Here is a 22,679-nt window from a genome sequence, read left to right as displayed (position 1 = left end):
CGTTGTTGTGGTCACGTGTCTCCTATTCAGTGAGACAAATAACTTCCACGTACGTCTTGGATTCAGTGAATAAGTTATTGAATGCTCACTTTTACACCAGCGAGTACAATTATTATCACGTCCAGTATCACCAAAAAACTCTTCGGAGCTGGACTGTTATAACCTGGTTTCGGACACAATAGAGGGCACTTTCGCCCAGGGTTCGATTTCACGTGTTCTGTGCTCGTTGCTGCGGTTATTCCTAGGCAACGATCTGTTGGTATTCGATGGATGACAGAACACCTTGTAGAAGTGTTTGGTTTCATCCGTTGTTATGCAACGGAACCTCTTTTCCTCTCATCTCTGGGGAAGCGCGTTTGTTGTTTCGGCAATTCCTATGCAACGGCCCACTGTTATTGTGTTTCCATGGAAGTATACTTTCCGGTTTCATCCGTTGTTACGCAACGGAATCTCTTATCCTATGCAACTGTTCTAGCATTACTATGGAAACGACTGCTGGATTCGGAACATGTGACATGTTTTTACCTGTTTTTACCTGTCACATGTGTGACATCTATATAACAGGTACATAAAAAATCTAGTGTATTCGAATGCAATGTTGTGTCAAAATTTCAAAGCAATCGGTGAAGAACTTTTGGAGATTGTCGTACAGGGACAAACGAACATTTACATTTTTATTTATATGGATTGTGATGTTCCTACATTTATTATGTTTCAGATCAATCCTTCACCACAGTTCAAATTATAGAGTTGCCACAGCCAGGAGGGGCTACCATTTTAAAGTAGCGCTACACTGGTCCTTGTATCACAATAAGATATTACCATCTGATAAAATCTTATCAGGCTATTGGGCGTGTCAATTGGTTAAAAGTTACTGACATTCAGGGACCATCTCTACCCCATCATCAGAGTCTCATGTGACCCTGAAACGTATGTAAAAAATTGACATGGCTGATAACCCAAGAAGATTTTATCAACTTCAGCCACTGTGAAAGCTTCAGAACTTATACTGCCATCTGTTGCATCCCTTATTAACTACAATTTCAGTTCTTCTTCTGGTTTTAGAGGTGCAAAATGATAATCCACAATGTCCTGAGTGACTCCTTCCAGTGTCGGTGGGTTCCATTGAGGCTTCTGATCCTTGTCAATCAACAGAGCTCGAACACCTGTAAACAGTGGACAGATTAATATGGAGATAAAATTTTTCTCTGCTTAATTAAGTGCCTTGCCATGAAGACATATGGGACACTGCAGGTATGGTTCCACACATTTTCAAACATTGTGCAGAGAGAGATTAATGTGGTAAGATCTCTATATTCTCATTTGACTGCAGTCTGGATCTATAACAGCTGCTCCCAAACTGTGCTCCATGAATTCCTTTGAGGTCATCAAAATAGCAGACCTTGCTGTATGCCAGTATTATTTCAAGGAAATTCACAAAAAGCAATGATATGAGCAGTGCATGGCATGCAGCATGCATAGGAGGGGGTTGGATGCAGGAGTTTGGTAGGAAAATCTGCAGGAAAGAGATCAATAGGAAGACCTAGATGTAGATGGGATACTAAAATGAATTTTAGAAAAACAGAATTGGGAGGGGGGTTACAGACTGAATTTGTTTGGCTTAGGATAGAAACCAGTTGCACACTCTTGTGAACACAGTAATTAACAGGTTCCATAATATGTTGGAAATTTCTTGAGTGGCAGTTGTTGGCTACTACTCAAGCAGAATTTAGCGCCATGCAGTTAATTATTTATGTTCAATGTAGAGAAAAATACTGCCTTTTAATTTTCTTCTAATTTCATAGTCTTAAAATGCATACATTTGTAAAATGGTTATGTTACCTTCATAGAATTCCAGTCTGTCACAAAAGTGTGTACCAAGTCGATACTCCATGATTAGGCATTCTTGCAATGACTTAGTGGCTCCCTCCTCTAACTCCTTTTTTATCACTTTACATGAGGTTGGTGAAACTTTGCTCAGAATTTCCAGAGATCTGATGGCCCACTCTGAACCATCCTTCTTTAACCTCACCAGAATTTCTTCCACTGTTGCAGCAGAGAAGCAATTCTCAATCTGTTCAAGATGAGGTGCAAGACTGAACTGATGACTTTCAACTTTACTCGCTTTTGTGGATCTGTCAAGAATCTCTTTGATGTCAGTTTCTGGACTGGTACAGTTGATGAGCTCCTTCTCTAGTTCTTGGAGTTTTGAACTCTCACAAAAATGAGTTGCAATTCCTGCCTTCAAGCAGTCAGCTCCTTTCAGTCTATGTCCAGTAAGTGCAAGGTATAAACCTAATTTTCCTCCAAGGCGAGATAGAAAATGACTTCCTCCAACATCAGCAAAAAGACCAATTGTGGTTTCTGGCATGGCAAACACTGTCTGCTCTGTAGCTACTCGAAATGGTCCGTGCACAGATAACCCAACACCTCCACCCATTGTGATTTTATCTATGAAAGCCACATACGGAATGCTGTATGTACCAATCAATGCATTTAATGTGTATTCTTCCCTGAAGAATATTTTTCCAATGTGGTCCCCCTTCAACCCTGCTTCAGCTAGAGCTCTGACATCGCCACCTGCACAAAATGCCTTCTCTCCTGCGCCCTTTATTATTACCATACTCATCTCATGTTCCCATTTCTTCATAGCAGGATAAATTTTTCTTATCATGGACACATTGAGGGCATTAAGTGCCTTTGGCCTGTTTAGTGTGATAATTCCTTTATTATTTGTTGTTTGTAGGATAACATCATTTTCTTCACTCGAAGACATTGGCCTTCGTAATGAAAGAATCACTTTCAGGACTTTTGGACGCTTTAAATGCGAGGTTAATCCCAACTTGTACAGCAGAACCTGTTACGAAATAAAAATAACTCATTACTAACAACGCATAATAATTAACTAGAATATGTGACGCAGATACTGTGTAATATGTTACCATTGTAATTTCTCCTGCTCAAACATACGATAAATGACTTCACATATGTCACAGACTAGAAAGCGTAATATTAGTCACAAATTCAACCTGCTCATAAATATGACATTGGACTTGGGACATGTATGAGAGAAATTTCTGTCTTGTGTATTGGCATATTGGTTACTTCGAAGGTAGCCCGCCACGCAGTCTGAGGTATGAACGCCTAATTGCGGTACGTTAAGTATTCGTTATCCACTCGCAATAAATGTAAATACATTTATGAGGATTATAGTATAGCAGATCGTCTATTAATTTTATTGTGTAAGTATGGTATTGCGTTTGCTTGTTAGGTGTCAAAGGTTGCTTGAAATACGTGCGTATTGTAGAAAGCAAAAATGGGGTTATAAATAAACACGCTTTTTAACATACACTGCAACCGTGATTAGGAGCTTGAGCGAATTATTTGAAGGCGTGAACGTGTCAGGTTTATTTGCTGCTAAAGAACAACCAAGTTTATGGGTTTCATTGACACTATAAGTAAACGGTGTTTGTTTCTACCTGTGAGTGCAGGTAAGTATACCGGTGAATTTATCACAGTCGCACATCTGCCGGTGCGTTGTATTGTGTTGTATTTGCTCGGTGGCCCCCTACACGTGACAGTGTTTCGAACGGTTTCGATCTTGTTGAAATCGAGCGCGAAAATACCAGCAGGCACGTTATTGGGATGAAATACAATTAAATACAATTTTTGTGGCGTATATAGTCAATTTCTTTCAGTGTAAGAGAATGCGGTTGAGTTAGTGATTCCAATTTATGATGTTCAGCAAAGCGGCATCTGCTGATGTTGAGACTTAATCTAATGAAGGTAGAGGTGCACAATACAGTGTTGATTTCCCCCCTGCAACAGGAGGCTATGCTCAAAGACCTGTATAGACTATTACTAATTTCACACCATGGAGCATGGAGTCCTCATTTACAATCTAACAGTTGCTCAGCTACTCGAGAAGTTCCCCACGTTTTATATAACTCTAGGCCTATTACTGTGTTAACAAGAGTTAGCCATACATATTACTAGATAAATTAATAGTTGCTGTACCGTAAAATAAATACTAATATGAACTGAACCAACCAAAAGTAATCAGCAACATGACACCTCAAGGTGAACTTCAGCCCTAGGGTATCCTGTGACCCAAGTTAATTTCATCATAAAACTTTCCAGTATGACAACCAGATACTCTGACTAAATTGTATTCGTTGTGTTTGAGTCAGCAACAGTATGCAAATAAAAAATGGTTGTTAAGTGGTCACCATACCATGAAAGGCCTCAAATTTCAAATGGTTTTTCAGTTTTTAAGTATTTAGAATGTATTTGGTATTTTATACCACCAGCGAGTCCTCAGGTTGCAAATGTGGGCTGATGTATTGCATAAACAGTTATAGACACCCAGGAAAGAATGACCTCAAATTTCATATTAAGAACCTTCCAATTTAAAGCACTTGTTTGTTGTAAGTCAAGGTAAAGGTAAAGATGCCCCTGTACTTAACTAATTAAACACTACACCATGAAGACATGCCAAAGTGGATGTATAGACCCACGTTTTCTTGACCTCAGCACTAGTTGGAGGTGAGTGGTCAACTTCATGACCCGGTCACTTTTACCCCCAGGAAAAGAGCCCCTGGTACCCATTGAATAGGAAGCTCAAATGAAGGTAAGGTAAACCTATCTTTGTAACAGGCTGTGGAGGTCCATGGGGTTTTGAAGCATTGAAGCTCACACATTTTCCAGAAAGTTGGCTCACAGATGACAGTGAGCTTGTCAGCCTTATGCGCCAGGTGCCCTTTACCCCACAGGAAAATTCCTGGAACTCATTTCTGTTAGAGGCTGAGTCAGCCCAAGGGCCATAGTGTGGCTGGAAGGATTAGGTAAAAGGTCAAATGTAAAGTTATCGCTGATCTTAACTAATTAAGCACTGTGCCATGAAGGCGCATGGAGGAGCGGATGTATCAATCCATATTTTCTTGGCCTCGGCACTAGCTGGAGGTGAGTGGTCAGCTTTACGCCCTGACCGCTTTACCTTTGGCGAAGGAGCCTCCGGTACCCATTGGATAGGAGGTTGTGTGGACCCCAGAGCTGGTCTGGATGATGTGGAGAAGACAAAATTCTTGACCCTACTGGGACTCGAATTCCAACCCCTCGGTCATCCAGCCTGTAGCTAGTCGCTATACCGACTATGCTACCCCAGCACCCGGAAGGATTAGGTCAATTGAAAAAAACCCAACGACCTCATTGGGAATTGAACCCGCAACCTTCTGGCTTGTGGCATAGCACCAAAATCTTATAATTGGATGATTCTTTGGCCTGTGTTATCAGTCATTATAGTGTCATCATCATTAATCAGGTATGAGGGAAGTGGCAATACCAAAACTTAGGTTAGTTTAAAGAGAGTTCTTATAGCCTGGTTCCAGTTGTTGATCGATATATCAACAACTGAATGTAATCAGTGTATTTGAGTTGTTTTTCAACATGCATCAGTCAGTTAATTAGTATAAAAGTTTCAATGTTGTAAGTTTGTTTGAGGTAAATCTCATAGTAATTTGGAATTAATTAACTCTTACAGTGCTAAGATTGATTAAATGAACAATAAAGAAAATTGTGTAAAGTGTCTATGCTTATTATGCTGATCCTTAATTTTTTGCGCTATGTCTCCATTATAAACAACGGTTGCAAATAAACAGTTGCTAAGGACAGATTTTCAGAAGTTGAGACAAATTTAAAACTTAACTATCAAACGAAAGAAAATATTCATCCTCTTGCCACTGACATAATTTTTTGAGTGGAATTCATTATCTCAGTATTTACAAATTCATTAAGTACAGGTTGGGAACACTGAAAGGGTCGGAATAGCAGTAACGCGCTATTCTACACTCATGTTCAGAAGGTGCTTGGTTTGAATCTTGGCTATTCTGACTGAAGTTTTTCATTGCTTTCCCTAGTCCCTGCAGGCAAATGTCAGTATACGTGTAGTACCATTAGGCGACGACTAATTCCATCCAAATCCCTTCCAACTCATCATTCATCTGCCACCTTACCTTTTGCACTATATACTCTGGCTACTGACAATCGTTAAGTAACCCACAGAACATGAAAACAGATGGACTTTTTTGTTTGTAGTGTATATGGAGACAGGTACTTGAATAACTGAATAGTAAAAATATTAATTGCTGCATTTGCACATGCCCTTCATTGCTTTGGTGTCCATTGGCATTCTTACATTTTGATTTCCTCTGTTCTGTTTGTTCTGCCACCTTTTCAGGTGTGTCTTAGATGTTCTATGTTTTTGTATTCACCAGTTTGTGTGACATTGTTAAACAGACTGAATGCCTAAGGCAGCTGCAAAGTTAGGCACTGATAAAGGCCATCATTTGGCAAATTGGATGTGGAAAGGATTGGTTTCTATGTGATGATGGACTTTATGAATGGGAAAGGCTATGTCTTGTTCTCCATTGAGCAATGATTTTATAGAGTTGTGAGCACTGAATATGTTATTAGATTTTGGAACTTACAGTAGTTACTCTTAAAATTACAGTCTTCTAGGACGTGATGCCATGTAGTTGGTAGATAGATACTTAGAGTTTCAAAGGAATTTACTGCCTGCATCTTCAACATAGGATTCCTTCAAAATGTTGCTATCCATCTATCCAAGTACATGATGTCACATTGTAGAATGCTGCACCCTTCAGTTGAAATACTGAATATAAATTCTAATACTGTATAGTGATCAGGGCTGGTCACGGTAGTCAAGCGGTCGAAGGTATGCACTGTCTTCGCTCACACAGAAGCTGGGATCGTGAGTTTCAATCCCACTCAGGGCATGGATGTTTGGTGTTTGTGTGTGTGTGTGTATGTGTGTGTGCATGCACTTTCCTGTGTTTGAGTACAGGTAGAGGCCTTGCAAAGAGCTGATCACCCACCTAAGGAGTCCTACTGAATGTCTAAGATCTAGTAAACCAAAGTGAAACAGAGTTTCATGGAGGTAGGCCAAAGCCCAAGTTGAGGCTGTAGCACCAAAGGAAAAAAATAGCGATCAGGTGTCCCATTATTAAACATTCCTTTTTCCTGGAAAGTTAAATGAAACCTGAATGTTAAGTAAGCCATTTTTAATTAGAATTTTGGTTTATAGTTCATTGAAATCAGAAGAAATATTTTACATGCGAGATATCTGAAAAATACTACACTAAAAATCTACTTAATTTACTCTTAAACTGTTATAAAGAAAGTGAACTTTGCTTTTATTCAGTAATGATTACAGTAAAAGAAAACATAGTTCATAATGTATAAACATTAAAATATGTAAAATTATATGTTTGCTTTTTATGAATGTGATTTGGAACCTTGCTAGGAGGGAAGAAGGACAGAGATTGAAGGTGTCTGAAAATAGTGTGTTAAGGAAAATAAATTGACCTTTGTGAGGTGAAGTAACAGGAGAGTGTTCAAAACTATATAACTAGGGATATAATTTCTACATTTTACCTGGAATTGTTGGGGTGATTGAAATCAGGAATACTGGAGTGATGGATCATGTATCATGCAAGCACTAATAAATTCCATACACAGTTTTTGTTATGAGGCCACATGGGAATTGGGCATATATGATTTTCAAGCACCGTTTGTGCTTCAAACCATAATGCTGGGGTGATATTTGTGTGATTTCACTTTTATCTGCTTCTCTTATAATATTAATGCCTCGAGTATTTTAGATAAGGGAACTGGGATAGTTCAGTAAGTATAACAACAGGCTATGGGCTAGACAGCCAGGGTTCGATTCCCAGTGGGGGTAAGTTTCTTCTCTACTCCACAGCATTCAGACTGGCTTTAGGGCTCACCCAGCCTCCTACACAATGGGCACTGAGGGCTCATTCCCTGGGAGTAGAGAGGCTGGGGTGTGGACCTGATCACTGACCTCCATCTTGTGCTGAGGTCAAGAATGGTAGCGCTATACTCCCGTTCCTCCAAACATCTCCATAGCATAGTACTTGAATAATTAAGTACAAAGACAGTTTCACCTTTACCTTCGTGAAAACATCATAATGGTATGTGTACTTTTAGAACCTTCTGTATTATTTATTCCTGCTTAGTATAATTATTTTCTTTCTCAGATGCAGATCAGCTCTATAACTGGCACACTTAAGGTCATTGGTTGTCCCAGGGTACCCAGAAAATAAATGTGGAACACAAGATGGTTACTTTCAAGAGAAGTTTGAGGATACAAGTATATTCAGGAAAGAAGCTTATTTGGATAGGTGTAAACTGAACATGAAGGCTTAGTAAGTGTATTTTATTATTTCATCATCTTACTTATTTTGTTGGTGTTATGAATATTAAGGTCAGTCTGGTTCATTTTTGTGCTACCATGAAGGCCCACCTGTTAATTGCTGGTCAGTGTCTCAACCTCACTGATCTAGTTGGTTCAAGTGGCAGCAGTTCAAATTTTGAATGGGGCGTAGACTATTCTGATGAACTTTTCCATGGTTTTTCTGAATCCCTCCAAGGAAATTCCAGGGTTGTACCTCAATCTAGGCTTGAACACCTTCCTTTCATATCCTTTCCGATTCACTAGTCATGAGTCACCCCATAATTTGATGCTAGTAGTCTCAGATACTGATAGTGTTAAATAAATCATAATAAATAAATAAACAAAGTAGCATGTTCAGTAATATGTTTACTGTCTCTTATTCTCTGTAGAGGCTTTATGTACCCAAATTTATTACAGCATCACTGTAACTGTTACTCTTCTGTAGCACAGTTATTGGAGCCTCATAATTTTGAATAAGGACTATTTTGTGAAGGCAAGGATGATGCATGAGTGAGAGGGCTGTTGGAGATATTTTGGGGCACATGGTAGTGTAGTTGGTTGAGGCACTATGCTACAAGCTTGATGGTCGCAGGTTTGATTCCCAGTGACATCGTTTGATTTTTCAATTGACTTAATTCTTCCAGCTGCACTACGTCCCTGAGGTCAACTCAACCTCTAACAGAAATGAGTACCACGAATCTTCCTGTGGGTAAAGGGTGGCTAGTGCGTAAGGCTGACAACCTCACTGTCATCTGTGAGCCGATTGTCTAGAGAATGTGGGAGCCTTGACATTTCACAACCCTGTGGGCCTGCTACAGGGAGAGCTTTACCTTTTATTACTGCAGATTTTAGTGTCCTTTTAGCTTGCATCATGTTCCACAGTGTTGTATACAAACCAACAACAGGCTTTATATAGCACCATACAGGGTGTCCCAGGAGGAATGTGCCAAACTTCGGGAGGGTGTTCCTTATGTTAAAGTATGCCGATATAACCCAAAACACCTATGTCCAAAGTTGTACGGTTATGGAGATAATGGCCAGAGAAGTATGAAACTTTGACTGGTGTTACACACTTGTTGATTACAAAATACACATTAAAACAGGCAGGAATATGTGGTTTCTGTAATGTTAATAATGTATGTAACATCAAACTAACTTGTGAGTGACATGAAGCCATTAAATTGAACTACAGAAAACTCGCATGCCATGTCAAAGTTGTCGTTAAGAGTTCCAAGCACTATATATGACACACGAATGGCAAGCACTGACGTAACATTGCTGACTGCGCGTTCTGGTATGCGAGTGTATGGGGCTAGCATGAGCTGCCATCACCACACTCAAGGACAAATGTAGATAAGACATGCCAGCTGACAGGTACAGTGCGTGGACTTGCCAGAAGACCACACTTTTCTTGGGCCATTATCTCCGTAACCGTTCAACTTTGGACACAGGTGTTTTGGGTTATATCAGCATACTATAACATAAGGAACACCCTCCCGAAGTTTGGCACATTCCTCCTGGGACACCCTATAGATGAAATTGGAAAGAATACATTGAAAGAATGATCTGTTCTCAAAATTGTAAAATGTTAGCCCAAAGAAGAAGATGCCTAGAAAGAATTTTGAAAGAATGCAGCTGTTATGATTTTGTAATATATGGAACTATTCATGATTTCTTTTTCAGATGTTTAGAAAGAATTTTGAAAGAATGCAGCTGTTATGATTTTGTAATATATGGAACTATTCATGATTTCTTTTTCATATGCAACATTTACAGTAACTCCATTACCTAATGGGCTTTCAGATCATAATGCCCAATTGCTCACATTAAGAACAACACCCTTTTTAAATTCTTCCAGTTCTTCTGTCACTAGAAGGTCAATAAACGAATACTCTATAAAAGAATTTAAGAATAATCTCGGTTATGAATATTGGGCTGACGTATTTAATATAAGTGAAGATGTAAATATAATGTTCAACAATTTTTTAAACACATTTGTAAGGATATTTAATAATAGTTTTCCTTACAAAAAAATTAATATTCACCCATACCAAACAACCCTGGCTAACAGTAGATATAAAAACGTCTTGCATTCGTAAGAGAGAGCTATATTTGATTAGTAGAAATTTGGATGATCCGGAATTAGCAAGATATTACAAGAATTATTGCAGAATCTTAACAGAGGTTATAAAGAAAGCAAAACAACGTTATTATAATAAATTAATTTTATATTCCGATAATAAAATAAAAACTATTTGGAGTATCATCAGAATTTTAACTAATACTAAACTGGGAAAAAATCCAATAACAAGCATAAATATAGAAGGTAAATTATGTGATAATATATAAAAAATGACTAGTTACATTAATAACTATATCTCCACTACCACAAATAAAAAATAGTTCAACTAAAGACAGGAATGAAGCTATTAAATTCCTTACTGATATGTTTAAACACCTCTTTTCAGATATATGTATGTCACCAGTAACTAATAAAGAAGTTAAAGACATAGTGAAATCATTAAAATTGAAATATTCACGCGGACATGATGAAATTCCGCAATATATCCTCAAAATAAGTTTACCATTCATATTAGCACCATTAACATATGTGTGTAATAAAGTATTGACTCTTGGTGTTTTCCCGTCAAGATTAAAATTTTCTCAAATAAATCCTATTTTTAAAAAAGGTGATAGAACTGATATAGCAAATTATAGGCCGATATCTTTACTGACGTCTGCTGGGCCTGCTGGGTATGTGTGTGTGTGCTGTATAACACATGCAGTCACAGGAGCAAGACACAACACAAAGCACAATACACACACGAAAGTAGGAAGAATGCTCCGATAGAGGAAGATAGGTGTGACTCGCGTATTGAGATACGACATAAGGATGACAAATCCTGAACAGTTTTAATATTTTTAATATTTAAAATTTATCAATATATATGACGAGTATATATTTTAGTATAAAGACAACAGGGCATGCAATGAAGTAGTTTGACGTACAACGAAAAGCACCTGAAGATGGCACTTTTGTGCTGAAACATGTAGTGCAAGAGAGAAGAGTAAGGTGAATAAATGTATGCACTGTAAGATGGTTAGAATAAATTATGGGTATCAATAGTTATTGCAACAATTGTTATAAATATGTTGTAATATCTTTATGACGTCCTCTGGATTAATTTTATTGTAACTTGGGCTTTGACGTGTTCTATATCTGGAGGGGCCATCGCCAAATATAGGATTGATGAACAAAAATAAATTGAAATTGAAATTGAAATCCTTATTACTGCATATTCATAGGACAAGACATTGGCCAGTGGACTGGTTCTCCTGCATAAGAAAATCACACTCTTCCATATTGTCTAATTGGAGGTATCATTTATGCTTGAGAATTTGCTTTGGTTTAATCACTCTGCTTGCCTGATATTGCAGTAGCTGTTGAAAGTATCATCCTTCAGCATGAAAGCAAATTTCATAATGAAGTAGCAAATTCTGTTACAAACATTGAAGCTCACTTCCTATGATTTCTAGAATATTTCAGATTTTAATATGTGGGATTGTCGATGTTCCAATAGACAACCACTTCGAAAAGTTTGTGGGCCCTGAAAAGGGCCGTTTATTCCACCGTGCCTGCACTGGAGAGTTGCGGCAACTATGTTAGCTGCCTGGTCGCAGAGCGTGGTTGCTGGAGAGTTGCAGCAGGTAGCGAAGCGTGGTTGCTGGAGTTGCGGCAGTCGCGTTAGTTGCTTGGTCACACAGAGTGGTCGCTGGAGACTTGCGGCAACTACGTCAGTTGCCTGGTCGCAGAGTGTGGTTGCTTGAGAGTTGCGGCAGCTGTCTTGGCGCACTGATGAGCTGATGACTCTGATGACTGATCGCTCTGGACTGAATGTGATCACTGACGATTGCGAGCTTTGGGCTCCGCCTTTTATACCATGCTTCATGGGCAGAGCAAAACTTGCAGTTGTGATTGTGAGCACTGATTGGCTAGCGCACATGATGATCTACACATGGGTTGGACATCGAGTGCTGTATAAATACGAGCGTTGGCAGCAATGTGATTGGTTAGCGCACGTGATGATCTACAGGTGGGTTGGACATCGAGTGCTGTATAAATATGAGCGTCGGCAGCAATGTGCAGCAATGTGATATTGACTTAGGAGTGAGTGTTGTCTGTTAGACTGGCGACACAGCATGTTAGTATGTGGGATGTTCCCACATATCTAAAGCTTTTGAAGAAGTATGCAGTATATCGTGTACCCATTCTGTTTCCTCTTTTCTCAAGATTAAAATCACATACATTCAGTTCTGGGTAATGTGACATTCAGGTCCTCTGCTGATTATTTACTTTACTTTACTTACAGCTTATTGAGCCTCCATCCATTTTTTGCAGTGTGCACTGATGCATTGCCTTACTGAAAATGTTTATACTTTTCTCTGCAAGAAACACACATGGCTCTGTACTTTATCTCACTACATTTGTTCCTAGGCAAAAAATACTCACAGCTGACTGTTCACAAGACAATAGATGTAGTGATACACAGATGTAAACTACACACTTCTTATCATGGTGACAGTCTTAAGTTAGTCTTTATGTTGATGCAGTGACTCACTGCCCACTGTCTGTTGAGTGGCTAAGCAACTGCTTGAAAAAAATGCTGTAACTATAGGGGGAAACTGTTTGTATGTAACAGGTGAGTTAGTCTTAATAGAAGGAATGTGATGTTGATAATGAAAAGGAGCTGTGCGGACTTATTTAATATGGGAAAGCTTCTCATGTTAAGTGTATCATGGTTCTGAGGCAGTCTGGAACCTCTAGTGATCTAATTTCTTGTGCATAATGATGGCCAAATTTATGAATTATCATCAATGTTCTAATACAGAATTATTAACCTATTTTTCTCTCTTTCCTGATGGAAAATGAAATCAAAATCCCGTTTTAACTTGAACATAACAATTTTTCAAAACCCAAAACCATTTGAAACCGTGATTTTAGTTCCTTTTATGTAATTATTCAAACAAGCAATAATTTTTTGAAACCACTTTTAAGTGAAGCTGATATTATCTCATATTATAAATTGACAGAGTTTTTGTACTATGTTATAAAAATTATAGCAGAAACTCTCTGTAATTGTTGGTTGGGTAGTTTTCAGTTTTAACCTTTATAAGTGCTTGAAGGAGACTGCGTGGCATAATTCTGTTCTTGATGGTTTTCTCATGAAATGGCTGATGAAATTATGTAAGGATGGCATATCATTCCATGTTTTCCTGACATGATTTTTTTTTATATTTTTGACAAATCTAACATAGTGGTCATAGGAGGTCTTCAGGTTGGACTAACATTAATATACTTCAATAATGCACCATCTTGATATTTCTATGATATTAACTTTTTAAATAGCATGAAACATTTGTTATAGTAATTTTTAAAAAACAAATTTTTGGGTGGCTATCATCAGTGATATTTCCAATTAGTGATGGTAACTTACTAATCACCTAGGATCACTTTATCTCTGAATACTTTTATTTTAAACACATGTAATTTATATCCTTTCCACATTTAATTAGTTGTTCACAAAATCAAAACATGTGTCTGAGATTCATGAAAGTTACCCTATAATATATAATCCAACATGTAACTGATCAAGCACATTGCACAGGAAATAAGGTACTGCATCCCTCCCTTAAGATCCAAGGCTCATCGGTCTTGACTGTGGACCCCTTGGAATTGACAGTAGATACATGCATTTACCTGATTTTTCAGTTGCTCTTTTGCTGTCCATTAATCGTGCCTGTATATGCATCTAGCATTTAGCCCTGAATTAAAATATAAGACACAGTACAAAGAGCAGGCACAACACATGCTGACAAACCCAGGCTAGAAGGGCGGGCCAGAGTATGCAAACATTATGCTCTCAAAATATCCTGAACATGGGTAAGCCAAGTTCAGTACCCTGTAGGCGTAAACTTCCACTAGATTGCAGCATAGTACAGTTCTTGTTTTAGAATTACTTCTCATTGAAAAATAAAACAAGTTGAAGTGGTAACACCAGCTCTGACTGAGGTGGTATGTTAATGTTCTTTATTCCCCACAGTCACATGATTTTGTAACACTGAAGAAGAATTGAATTTTGTGAGGTGAAAACTAAATTCAGATACATTCAGACAAGGTAGAACAGATAAAGAAATTTAGACAAAGGAAACAGAGAAACAAAGGCAGAAATTTTACTCAGATAAATGCAGGATTTGAAGTTCTTGCAACAGTGGTTGTGAAGAATTCTGTCTTCAGGGATATAATGCCTTGTAGTCCGTTGAAAACCAGCTGATGTTTTGGAGGAACATGTCAGGGTTTATGGACTGTTTATAGTAGTCTTAAATGATTATCTGTTTGTTGGTCAGCTATCATCTAGGTGATATTAAAATATTTGACTCATCTTTTCCAATCTATTGGCATAAACATTTGAAATTTAGGCTTCTGAGATATTCACAGTGAAATGTGGTGGAGTAATATCATGTAAAAATAAGTGACATTTCAATTTCAAGTTAATTATCAGTAGTATGAGGAAAGAAAGACATTTTAGTGTACAGTGACGAATATGACCGTTAACTGATTTGGTGGCTAAAAAGAAAAGTTTAATGATGTGATGGTGCACTGTGCAGCAGTTTTCTGGTAACACCTTCAAGTGGCAGACGTTCCCCTTCCTCTGGGTTCCCGAACTATCACCATGCCTCATCTACCAGCTTCTCACAGCAACAACTCATGAGGACTGAACCGCAGCACTCCTCTAACTAACTAACTCGCTCACTGACTAACTAACTAACTAACTCACTCACTCACTCACTCACTCACCCACCAACCAACTCAATCCACTTCACTCACTGACTCTCACTAATTGTCCTGCTTATAACATCTTGGCATGAAGTTCACAGAAAACACCATTCCTCTGTTGGTGTTCAATTGTTGCTTATCAGACCATGTAGAAAATGCCATTCCTCTGTTGTTGTTTGTGGGCCTCTGCCTAGCAATGGCCGCAATACAGTCATCTATCTTGCGGTCGCTGCCTAGCAACTGGGCTACATGCCACGTTATTAATAATGGCAAAGGAAGAATGATGTTCTGCATATGATAAACATTTACCTAACTGCAAAAGACTTCTCCTCAAATTGCAGTGCAGATTTTTCTGTATGGCCACATTAGTATGAGAGTACTTCCTAAGTCACTGATCCACTTCTAGCTTCATTTTCTTTTGTTATCTGAAAGGAAGGGTGTTGGGACACAGAATAACATCTGGTAGTACAGTAGTTGCATCAGTATGAAATATATCTCTAAAAATAGAGCCACTAACTGCAAGAATATAGTATTGTTTAAGTTTCTTGCAAGTGGTTATAGTGGTGACAGCACAATGATTACTGTTTTGGAAGTATTTGATGCATGAGTTTTGAGGTGTACATCAGTTGATAGGGGTTAGTTTCCTAGAAAGTTGTGAATTTGGTTTAATTTTTGGTTTTTATTTTTCTTTACTTGCAACTCCTGTTTTGAATGAAAAACATAAAATGACTTATCTAAATAGTCTGCAGGATTGAGTCCTGATGTGAATTTGTTTAGTATGCCTATTGCCTTCTTCTGTCATACATGGTACTAAGGAAGGCTATATTATAAATCCTGTTATCCTGGAACAGAATGTCTTTTTATCTTTCCATCTTGGTGGATTTACAGATGGATGCTTTGACAAATGGCCTAAGCATTCAAGGAATAAATACTTGACTGAAGCAGGGATCATATGTGATAAATGCCACAAAACTGTCAAAGTGCTCTACCAACAGGCGTGGTGCAGGACAAGTCAGCCATGTTCCAGTGTCAACAGTAGACTTTACATTGCCATGGATACCAACAGTTGGAGGAACTTCCAACCTATGATGTTTCATCAGGAGTTCAAGCGAACAAAACTTGTGTTAATTCACATAAACCATAAAACCATTTCATACAGTGATAATGTATTTTTTAAAAATCTCTTTATTAAAATGTACAGTTTTGTAAGATATATTGGTTTGAAATAAATTTATAGGTTGTAGAGCTTCTGCTACTTTTACAACGTTTAAAGTTCTGATTTGGGTGGCAGGAAAACTTTCCATTTAAAACAAAATAAAATCATGAACAGAAATCATAACGAAGATAAAAAAATATGAAGCCCATGATTTGTTTATTTAATTTTCTGTTTATTGTCACACATATTGTTTGAAAGCTAAAAAAAATCTGTTAATGTTAATCAAAATCTTTTTAAGAGGAAGGAAAAGCAACACCTTAAAATCTTACTCAAAATGAAAAAAATGTGGATTCTTTTGTCTGACTTTCTACAAAAAGCAAAATATTTTCTGATAAATGAAAATTTAAGAGGCCCATGCCTGGGTCAACAATTTCTTAATCTTAAAGTAGCATGTTTTATCATTTGTACATTAAAGGTATAGAAGATAAAGGTATAATATGTGAAATCTGTACCTAGTACTAGCACAAGTTCACTTCATTACATGATCAAATTTCAACAGTAATAAAAATTTAGTTTGCTAAAGTCATAATTCACAAATCTTTATAACACAGACACAGTAAGCAGAATGTCGTTGAACAATATTCCAAGTTCACATAACATATTTTTCTAATAATGCAATGTTTTGTTAACTTGTGGAGAAATAAGATACTAAAATTCTGTCCTACATCACTTTTATTTGTTACAAAGTAAAATGTTCTTCTCTTTCTCATGTAAACTAACAATTCATGGATTTAGAGGAAACAATTTTTTTTTGCAGAACACACAAAGAAATATGAATCTTTAATATAATCAACAATTATAATTTTCTTACAACAATAACATGAACAAAATAAAGCACTTATGTACATATAATTTCAGATCTCTGCAGTTTGTTGATAAAAACTGATAAGTTCTATTGGTGTCAAGTCTTTTATTTATGCTGCAAAGTCTTCAATTAATTTTTTTAATAAATTTAACATCCATTTTACCATTTTATGGTATAAGTATCTACATTTATATTATCACAACCATCAGATACAACCCACAACACAACACAAATACAACATAAGTTGTACTTGATGGTTTAGGTAGTATAAATGGAGGTAATGTTTTATAATAACTCTGAAGTTGGGGTATTGTACGTATCATTATAAATATGTTTACAGCATTGTATTATATTCATATTCCTTTTTATATTTATGTTACCCTTTGATTATTTCATCTGCCAGATTGTATGGATGAACTTTTTCTTATTTCACATTTTGAGAATTTCCGTAATAATCAGATTTGGTCCACAACATGTGATCTCATTTATCACAATCACATGTCTTTATTATACAATTCCAAATTGGTAGGAATTTCACATACCTCTTCAAATATTCATTTTTCATTTCCTTATCCCATCATGGCTGCAAGTAGTTATGTCCACTGTTTTTTATTTATTTAGTAACTTCATAATCTAAAAATATACAGTCAAAATTAGTCTCAGTGATTAACTAAAGGTAGCAGCACATGATGGATTTGTGAAACCGAGCAAATATAAGGTATGTGCACCTTAGCTAAAGGATAGTTAGAAATTGTAATAGTATGTGGATAATCTATTCAGCATACTTACATGTACACGTGTATGTACATACATACTTATCAAAGGGTTAATCACAGAGTGTGGCGCCATTTTAATTTTTTTATCTGTTTTCTGTGATTAGAGCTCTACACAAGATACTACATGATTTTTGGTTTTGAGTATTAAATATCACATGTTTCATGAGAACTTGTAGCCCTCTGGTAAATGTTGTTATAAATAATTGTGGTCTCCTAGCAGTAGGCCATCGTTACTTTATTCAGCCACATCTTAAAAACACAAAAACACTAGTTAGTATTTGTACAGATTTTAAATTCTGACTTTTCTTTGAATTGTCATCTTAAAAGATTATGTTTAGTGGGACTGTATATGTATAACTTCACACAGCGTGGTTTGTCAGTCTGTAAATTCTGTAATCTTGATAAAAAGATGAACACTCAACATATTTCAAATCTTGCTGCCTTAAGTAGTAGTTTTGCTTGGGACAATGATTTTATAAACAGTTTCACTTCTAAAGTGTCGGACGTTTTTGTGACACTTTATGTATGTAACGGAGCTGAATCTTACCTATGATATTCTGTTCTATCTTGTTTGGTTTTCCATGTTGTGCTGGTATTGCTACTGAAACTTAGTGGAGAATTACATCAAAGTTGATGGTGGCTGTAAGAGCCAGTAGCTGTATAGATTCTTTTGTTGACAATATGAGGCTAGGGTAGTCAGCCTGTCACTTACGCTGTGTACGCTTGCTTGGTTGGGTTGAAAGTGACGGGCCTGTAATAGTCAAATCCCTGCCCCCATCCTCGTGCTGCAGTGTTGTAGTTGTTCAGTTTGGCATAGAAGTTCCTGCTTGGTGTTAATGTGGTAGCAGGACCAACAGCTGGTGCAGGTGGTTCTTGCCTCTGACTCAAATAATTCATGGTGGCCGGGACAGCAACTGGAGCAGACCCTAAAATGATTATGGCATACTCTTAATTTTGGCAAAAAAATGTTTTCTTGCTCAAATTTTGAGTTTCTGTTTTGGGGCCAAACAAAAACAAGTGGCATTGAATCTTACTGAGCAGGCTGGTGAAGTGATGATGCTTGAGGCTTGTATTCAAGAAGTGCTTAGTTTGAATCTCAGCCAGGACATGAGCTATCCTGACTCAGATGATTCATGATTTTCCTCACTCCATCCAGGTGAATGCCACAATATTACTTCAATTAGGCCATAATAGCTTCCTTCCAAATCCTTTACAACTTGGCATTCATCAGTCATCCTACCATCTGGCAGTATATAATCCAGATACTTACAGAATTGTAAAATAATCTCTCAGATGTGCACTACATTAGGTGTAAAGTAAAGACAAAATTGTCCCTGTGTTTAATTAAGCACCATGCCATGATACCATATGGGGAACATTGGTATAGTTGCACACATTCTTTACCTCAGTACTGTGTGGGTGGTTGGCTTTGTGCCTAGCTGTTTACCCTCATGGAAAGAGCTTCCAGTACGCACTGAATAGGGGCTGGGCTTGGTGAGCACTGGAACTGGTCTGACGCTGTTGAAAAAGAGAAATATCTTGCCCCTACAAGGACTCAAACTCTTGATTTCTCCATCATCCAGCCCATAATATAGTCTCTGTTAATTTTAGTGTATCATGTCTTATGTTAAAATATTCAGTCTCAGTGACTAACTTAAATTTGTACTTCTGCAGATGAAATTTTATGTCACAAATGAGTCCACCTGCATAGTTTTATGATGTCACCAATAGCAATTTTCTGTGGAATTGACAGTGTTCCAAAAGGACTGTCTATTTAAAGCCAAAGGACTGCAGTAAAACAAATAATTTTAAACTAAATAAAGTGCTTAAATTAAAATGGAGTAAGAATTAGTTTTTCAATCGGCTTAACCACCATATTGCGAGAACTTGTGCTACAGGCTAGGAAGAACTGCTAACTTATGTTGTACAAATTGAATATTTTCTCAAGAAAATCACTGTCACTATGATAAGAAGAGATTGCTGCTTGTGATATTATCATCAGTTAATATGTACGTATATGAATTGCAGTATAAATGCATCTTCAAAGCATTGGTATCATAGTAGGCTTAGCAGGTCTTGCCTCATTGTCTCGGTCAGTTGAGTTATAGTGCAGCGAAATACACAATGGTTGTGTATTGTGAAGGGGGGGGGGCGAGTGCCACTACCCACTTCAAGAAACTGACTTATGGTGTCATAAACATTATGTACCATGCTTCCAAAATTTAAGTGAAAATACGTTAATTGTAGGTTTTATGCGTTTAATGTGATGGAATTTCTTAATAATTAATTAAGTTGATTTCACTTTCAGTCCCTTAATCATCAGTATGATTCTTACACATTTATGGACGAAAACAAGAATTAATTTTCGCATCTTTAAACACATTGTTTAGCAGAAATTTTAGTACTTCTGTAATTTAGTTTTCAAACACACAACACAGTTGATATTTTGGAGGAACATGTCAGGGTTTACAGGCTGTTTATAGTAGTCTTAAATGAATATCTGTTTGTTGATCAGCTATCATCTAGGTGATATTAAAATATTTGACTCACCTTTTCCAATCTATTGGCATAAAAATTTGAAATTTAGGCTTCTGAGATATTCACAGTGAAATACGGTGGAGTAATATCATGTAAAAATAAGTGACATTTCAGTTTCAAGTTAATTATCAGTAGTATGAGGAAAGAAAGACATTTTAGTGTACAGTGACGAATATGACCGTTAACTGATTTGGTGGCTAAAAAGAAAAGTTTAATGATGTAATGGTGCACTGTGCAGCAGTTTTCTGGTAACAGCTTCCAGTGGCAGACATTCCCCTTCCTCTTGGTTCCCGAACTATCACCATGCCTCATCTACCAGCTTCTCACAGCAACAACTCATGAGGACTGAACCGCAGCACTCCTCTAACTAACTAACTCGCTCACTGACTCACTCACTCACTCACTCACCAACCAACTCAATCCTCTTCACTCACTGACTGTCACTAATTGTCCTGCTTATAACATCTTGGCATGAAGTTCACAGAAAACACCATTCCTCTGTTGGTGTTCAATTGTTGCTTATCAGACCATGTAGAAAATGCCATTCCTCTGTTGTTGTTTGTGGGCCTCTGCCTAGCAATGGCCGCAATACAGTCATCTATCTTGCGGTCGCTGCCTAGCAACTTGTCTACATGCCACGTTATTAATAATGACAAAGGAAGAATGATGTTCTGCATATGATAAACCTATACCTAACTGCAAAAGACTTCTCCTCAAATTGCAGTGCAGATTTTTCTGTATGGCCACATTAGTATGAGAGTACTTCCTAAGTCACTGATCCACTTCTAGCTTCATTTTCTTTTGTTCCTTCTGTAATTTAGTTTTCAAACACACAACACAGCAAACATGAGTTTGAAATTTATCCTGTCTTCAGATGGAAGCATAATTTGAGCATTCCACACACAGGAAAGGCTTGAAACAGTACAACTCTACTATAAAGAATTGTCAGGATCACATAATTAAGTCCTTTCAAAATTACAACATTAATGAACATTGTCAGATTTACGATTCTCATGGTAGTAACCCTGAAGATTACTGTTTTCTGGGATGTGATACATGCAGTTTTGAAGATAGGTATCTCTGGTACCTATCAATCAATCTATACATCGTCATATTCCAGAAGACAGTAATTTTCAATAGTGTTCATATTTTATGGACCAAGGTAGATTACATTATAACAAACAGAAAGAAAGCTGGAAAGAAAGTGATAAGGAAACTGTGGGAAAACAGAAGAAATTAGAGACCTTTCAGACATTGTACTGTACAAAATGGAAAGAATGCTAGAAAAAGGAGGGAAGTGGGAGATGAGGAGGAGGAGAAAAGGGGAACAAACAGAAAGGTCTGTGAATAGACAGAATATGAGAAGACAAAATTTTCAGAGTTTTTTGTAATATGGCAAACTAAGAAATTCACACACATTAAAAACTGTGAAGTTCCAAAGAACACATTTAAGATGCAAAATGGATTCTTTCACAGCTTCATACAGATCAATTAAGAACAAAAAGATGTAAGAAGAAATTATGCCTACTTTCTTTAAAAGCTTTATTTATCCGTGCAGAAAGCCTAGAAGAAATCTGTCAGTGTACATATGGGTGTGTGTGTGTGTGTGTAATATGGCACAGTTTATATTTAGGTATGTGTGTTATCTGACCATTGTATGTTATGTTGTTCTCATGCCAAAGCAGTTTTCACATACACATGTGGCAGCTGTATGTTTTAAACTGTGATAGTTGAAGGATAAAGGTACAACATAACACTGTTTTCATGGAGAAATGAGGGAATGACACAGTGTTATGAAGGGGATAAAGGAAAAGAAAAACAAGGGGTTGAGAAAGAAGGTACAAAAGAAATGAATCAATGTTGAACCTTAACAGGCCTTGCTCCTAGTTTCAAATTATTAAATATGTGATTTAGTAATTTATTTAATTATTGTAATTGTTTAAATTGTTTTAATCATTTGGGTTTTAAAGTATCTTACTGATTGAAAGAAAACATAAACATTGGACCAAGTAAATTTCAGAGAATGTCCAGAATGATATGAAGAACACTGAGACAAAACACCTGATAAAGTACACAACTGAAACGTTACAAGGTAGTAGCAGTGCCTATGCTGACACATGCAAGTGAAAACTGGACAATACATTTATCAGACAGAAAGAAAACAGCTAAAATGAGGTTTCTGTGTCCAGTAGCTGGATACACTTCCCTAGGTCAAAAATGAAGCACAGACATAC

General features: G+C 37.1%; 2 protein-coding genes and 1 long non-coding RNA gene across 8 annotated transcripts in view; 1 reads left to right on the top strand and 2 right to left on the bottom strand.

The window, feature by feature from the left end:
* Positions 1–559: 559 nt before the first annotated feature.
* LOC111868804 (3-hydroxyisobutyryl-CoA hydrolase, mitochondrial) lies at positions 560–14,162 on the bottom strand. 2 transcript variants are annotated; one of them, XM_023859806.2, is made up of 3 exons: positions 14,034–14,162; positions 1,843–2,857; positions 560–1,166 (listed from the first exon to the last, which is right to left on the bottom strand). In XM_023859806.2, the coding sequence occupies exons 2-3, from the start codon at positions 2,774–2,776 to the stop codon at positions 1,036–1,038; spliced, it is 1,065 nt and encodes a 354-aa protein (XP_023715574.1). In that variant the 5' UTR covers positions 2,777–2,857; positions 14,034–14,162; the 3' UTR covers positions 560–1,035. The 2 variants fall into 2 exon arrangements, with proteins under 2 accessions (XP_023715574.1, XP_023715565.1); XM_023859797.2 differs by lacking the exon at positions 14,034–14,162 and adding an exon at positions 2,943–3,052.
* On the top strand, positions 3,125–17,610 carry LOC111868812. The gene is made up of 3 exons (XR_002843563.2): positions 3,125–3,242; positions 8,079–8,246; positions 15,999–17,610. It is a non-coding gene; the product is annotated as an uncharacterized LOC111868812 (long non-coding RNA).
* The window catches only part of LOC111868781 (probable GPI-anchored adhesin-like protein PGA55), a 122,325-nt gene continuing 116,384 nt past the window's right edge, over positions 16,739–22,679 (bottom strand). For all 5 annotated transcript variants that reach the window (XM_023859767.2, XM_023859775.2, XM_023859750.2 and 2 more), the window contains one exon: positions 16,739–18,833. In XM_023859767.2, coding sequence (XP_023715535.1) covers positions 18,616–18,833 — 218 coding nt within the window. In that variant the 3' untranslated portion in view covers positions 16,739–18,615. The remainder of the gene's footprint in view (positions 18,834–22,679) is intronic.

Source organism: Cryptotermes secundus, unplaced genomic scaffold (genome assembly GCF_002891405.2).
Source record: "Cryptotermes secundus unplaced genomic scaffold, Csec_1.0 scaffold280, whole genome shotgun sequence".
NCBI lineage: Eukaryota > Metazoa > Arthropoda > Insecta > Blattodea > Kalotermitidae > Cryptotermes > Cryptotermes secundus.
This window is presented reverse-complemented; position numbering and strand designations above follow the sequence as displayed.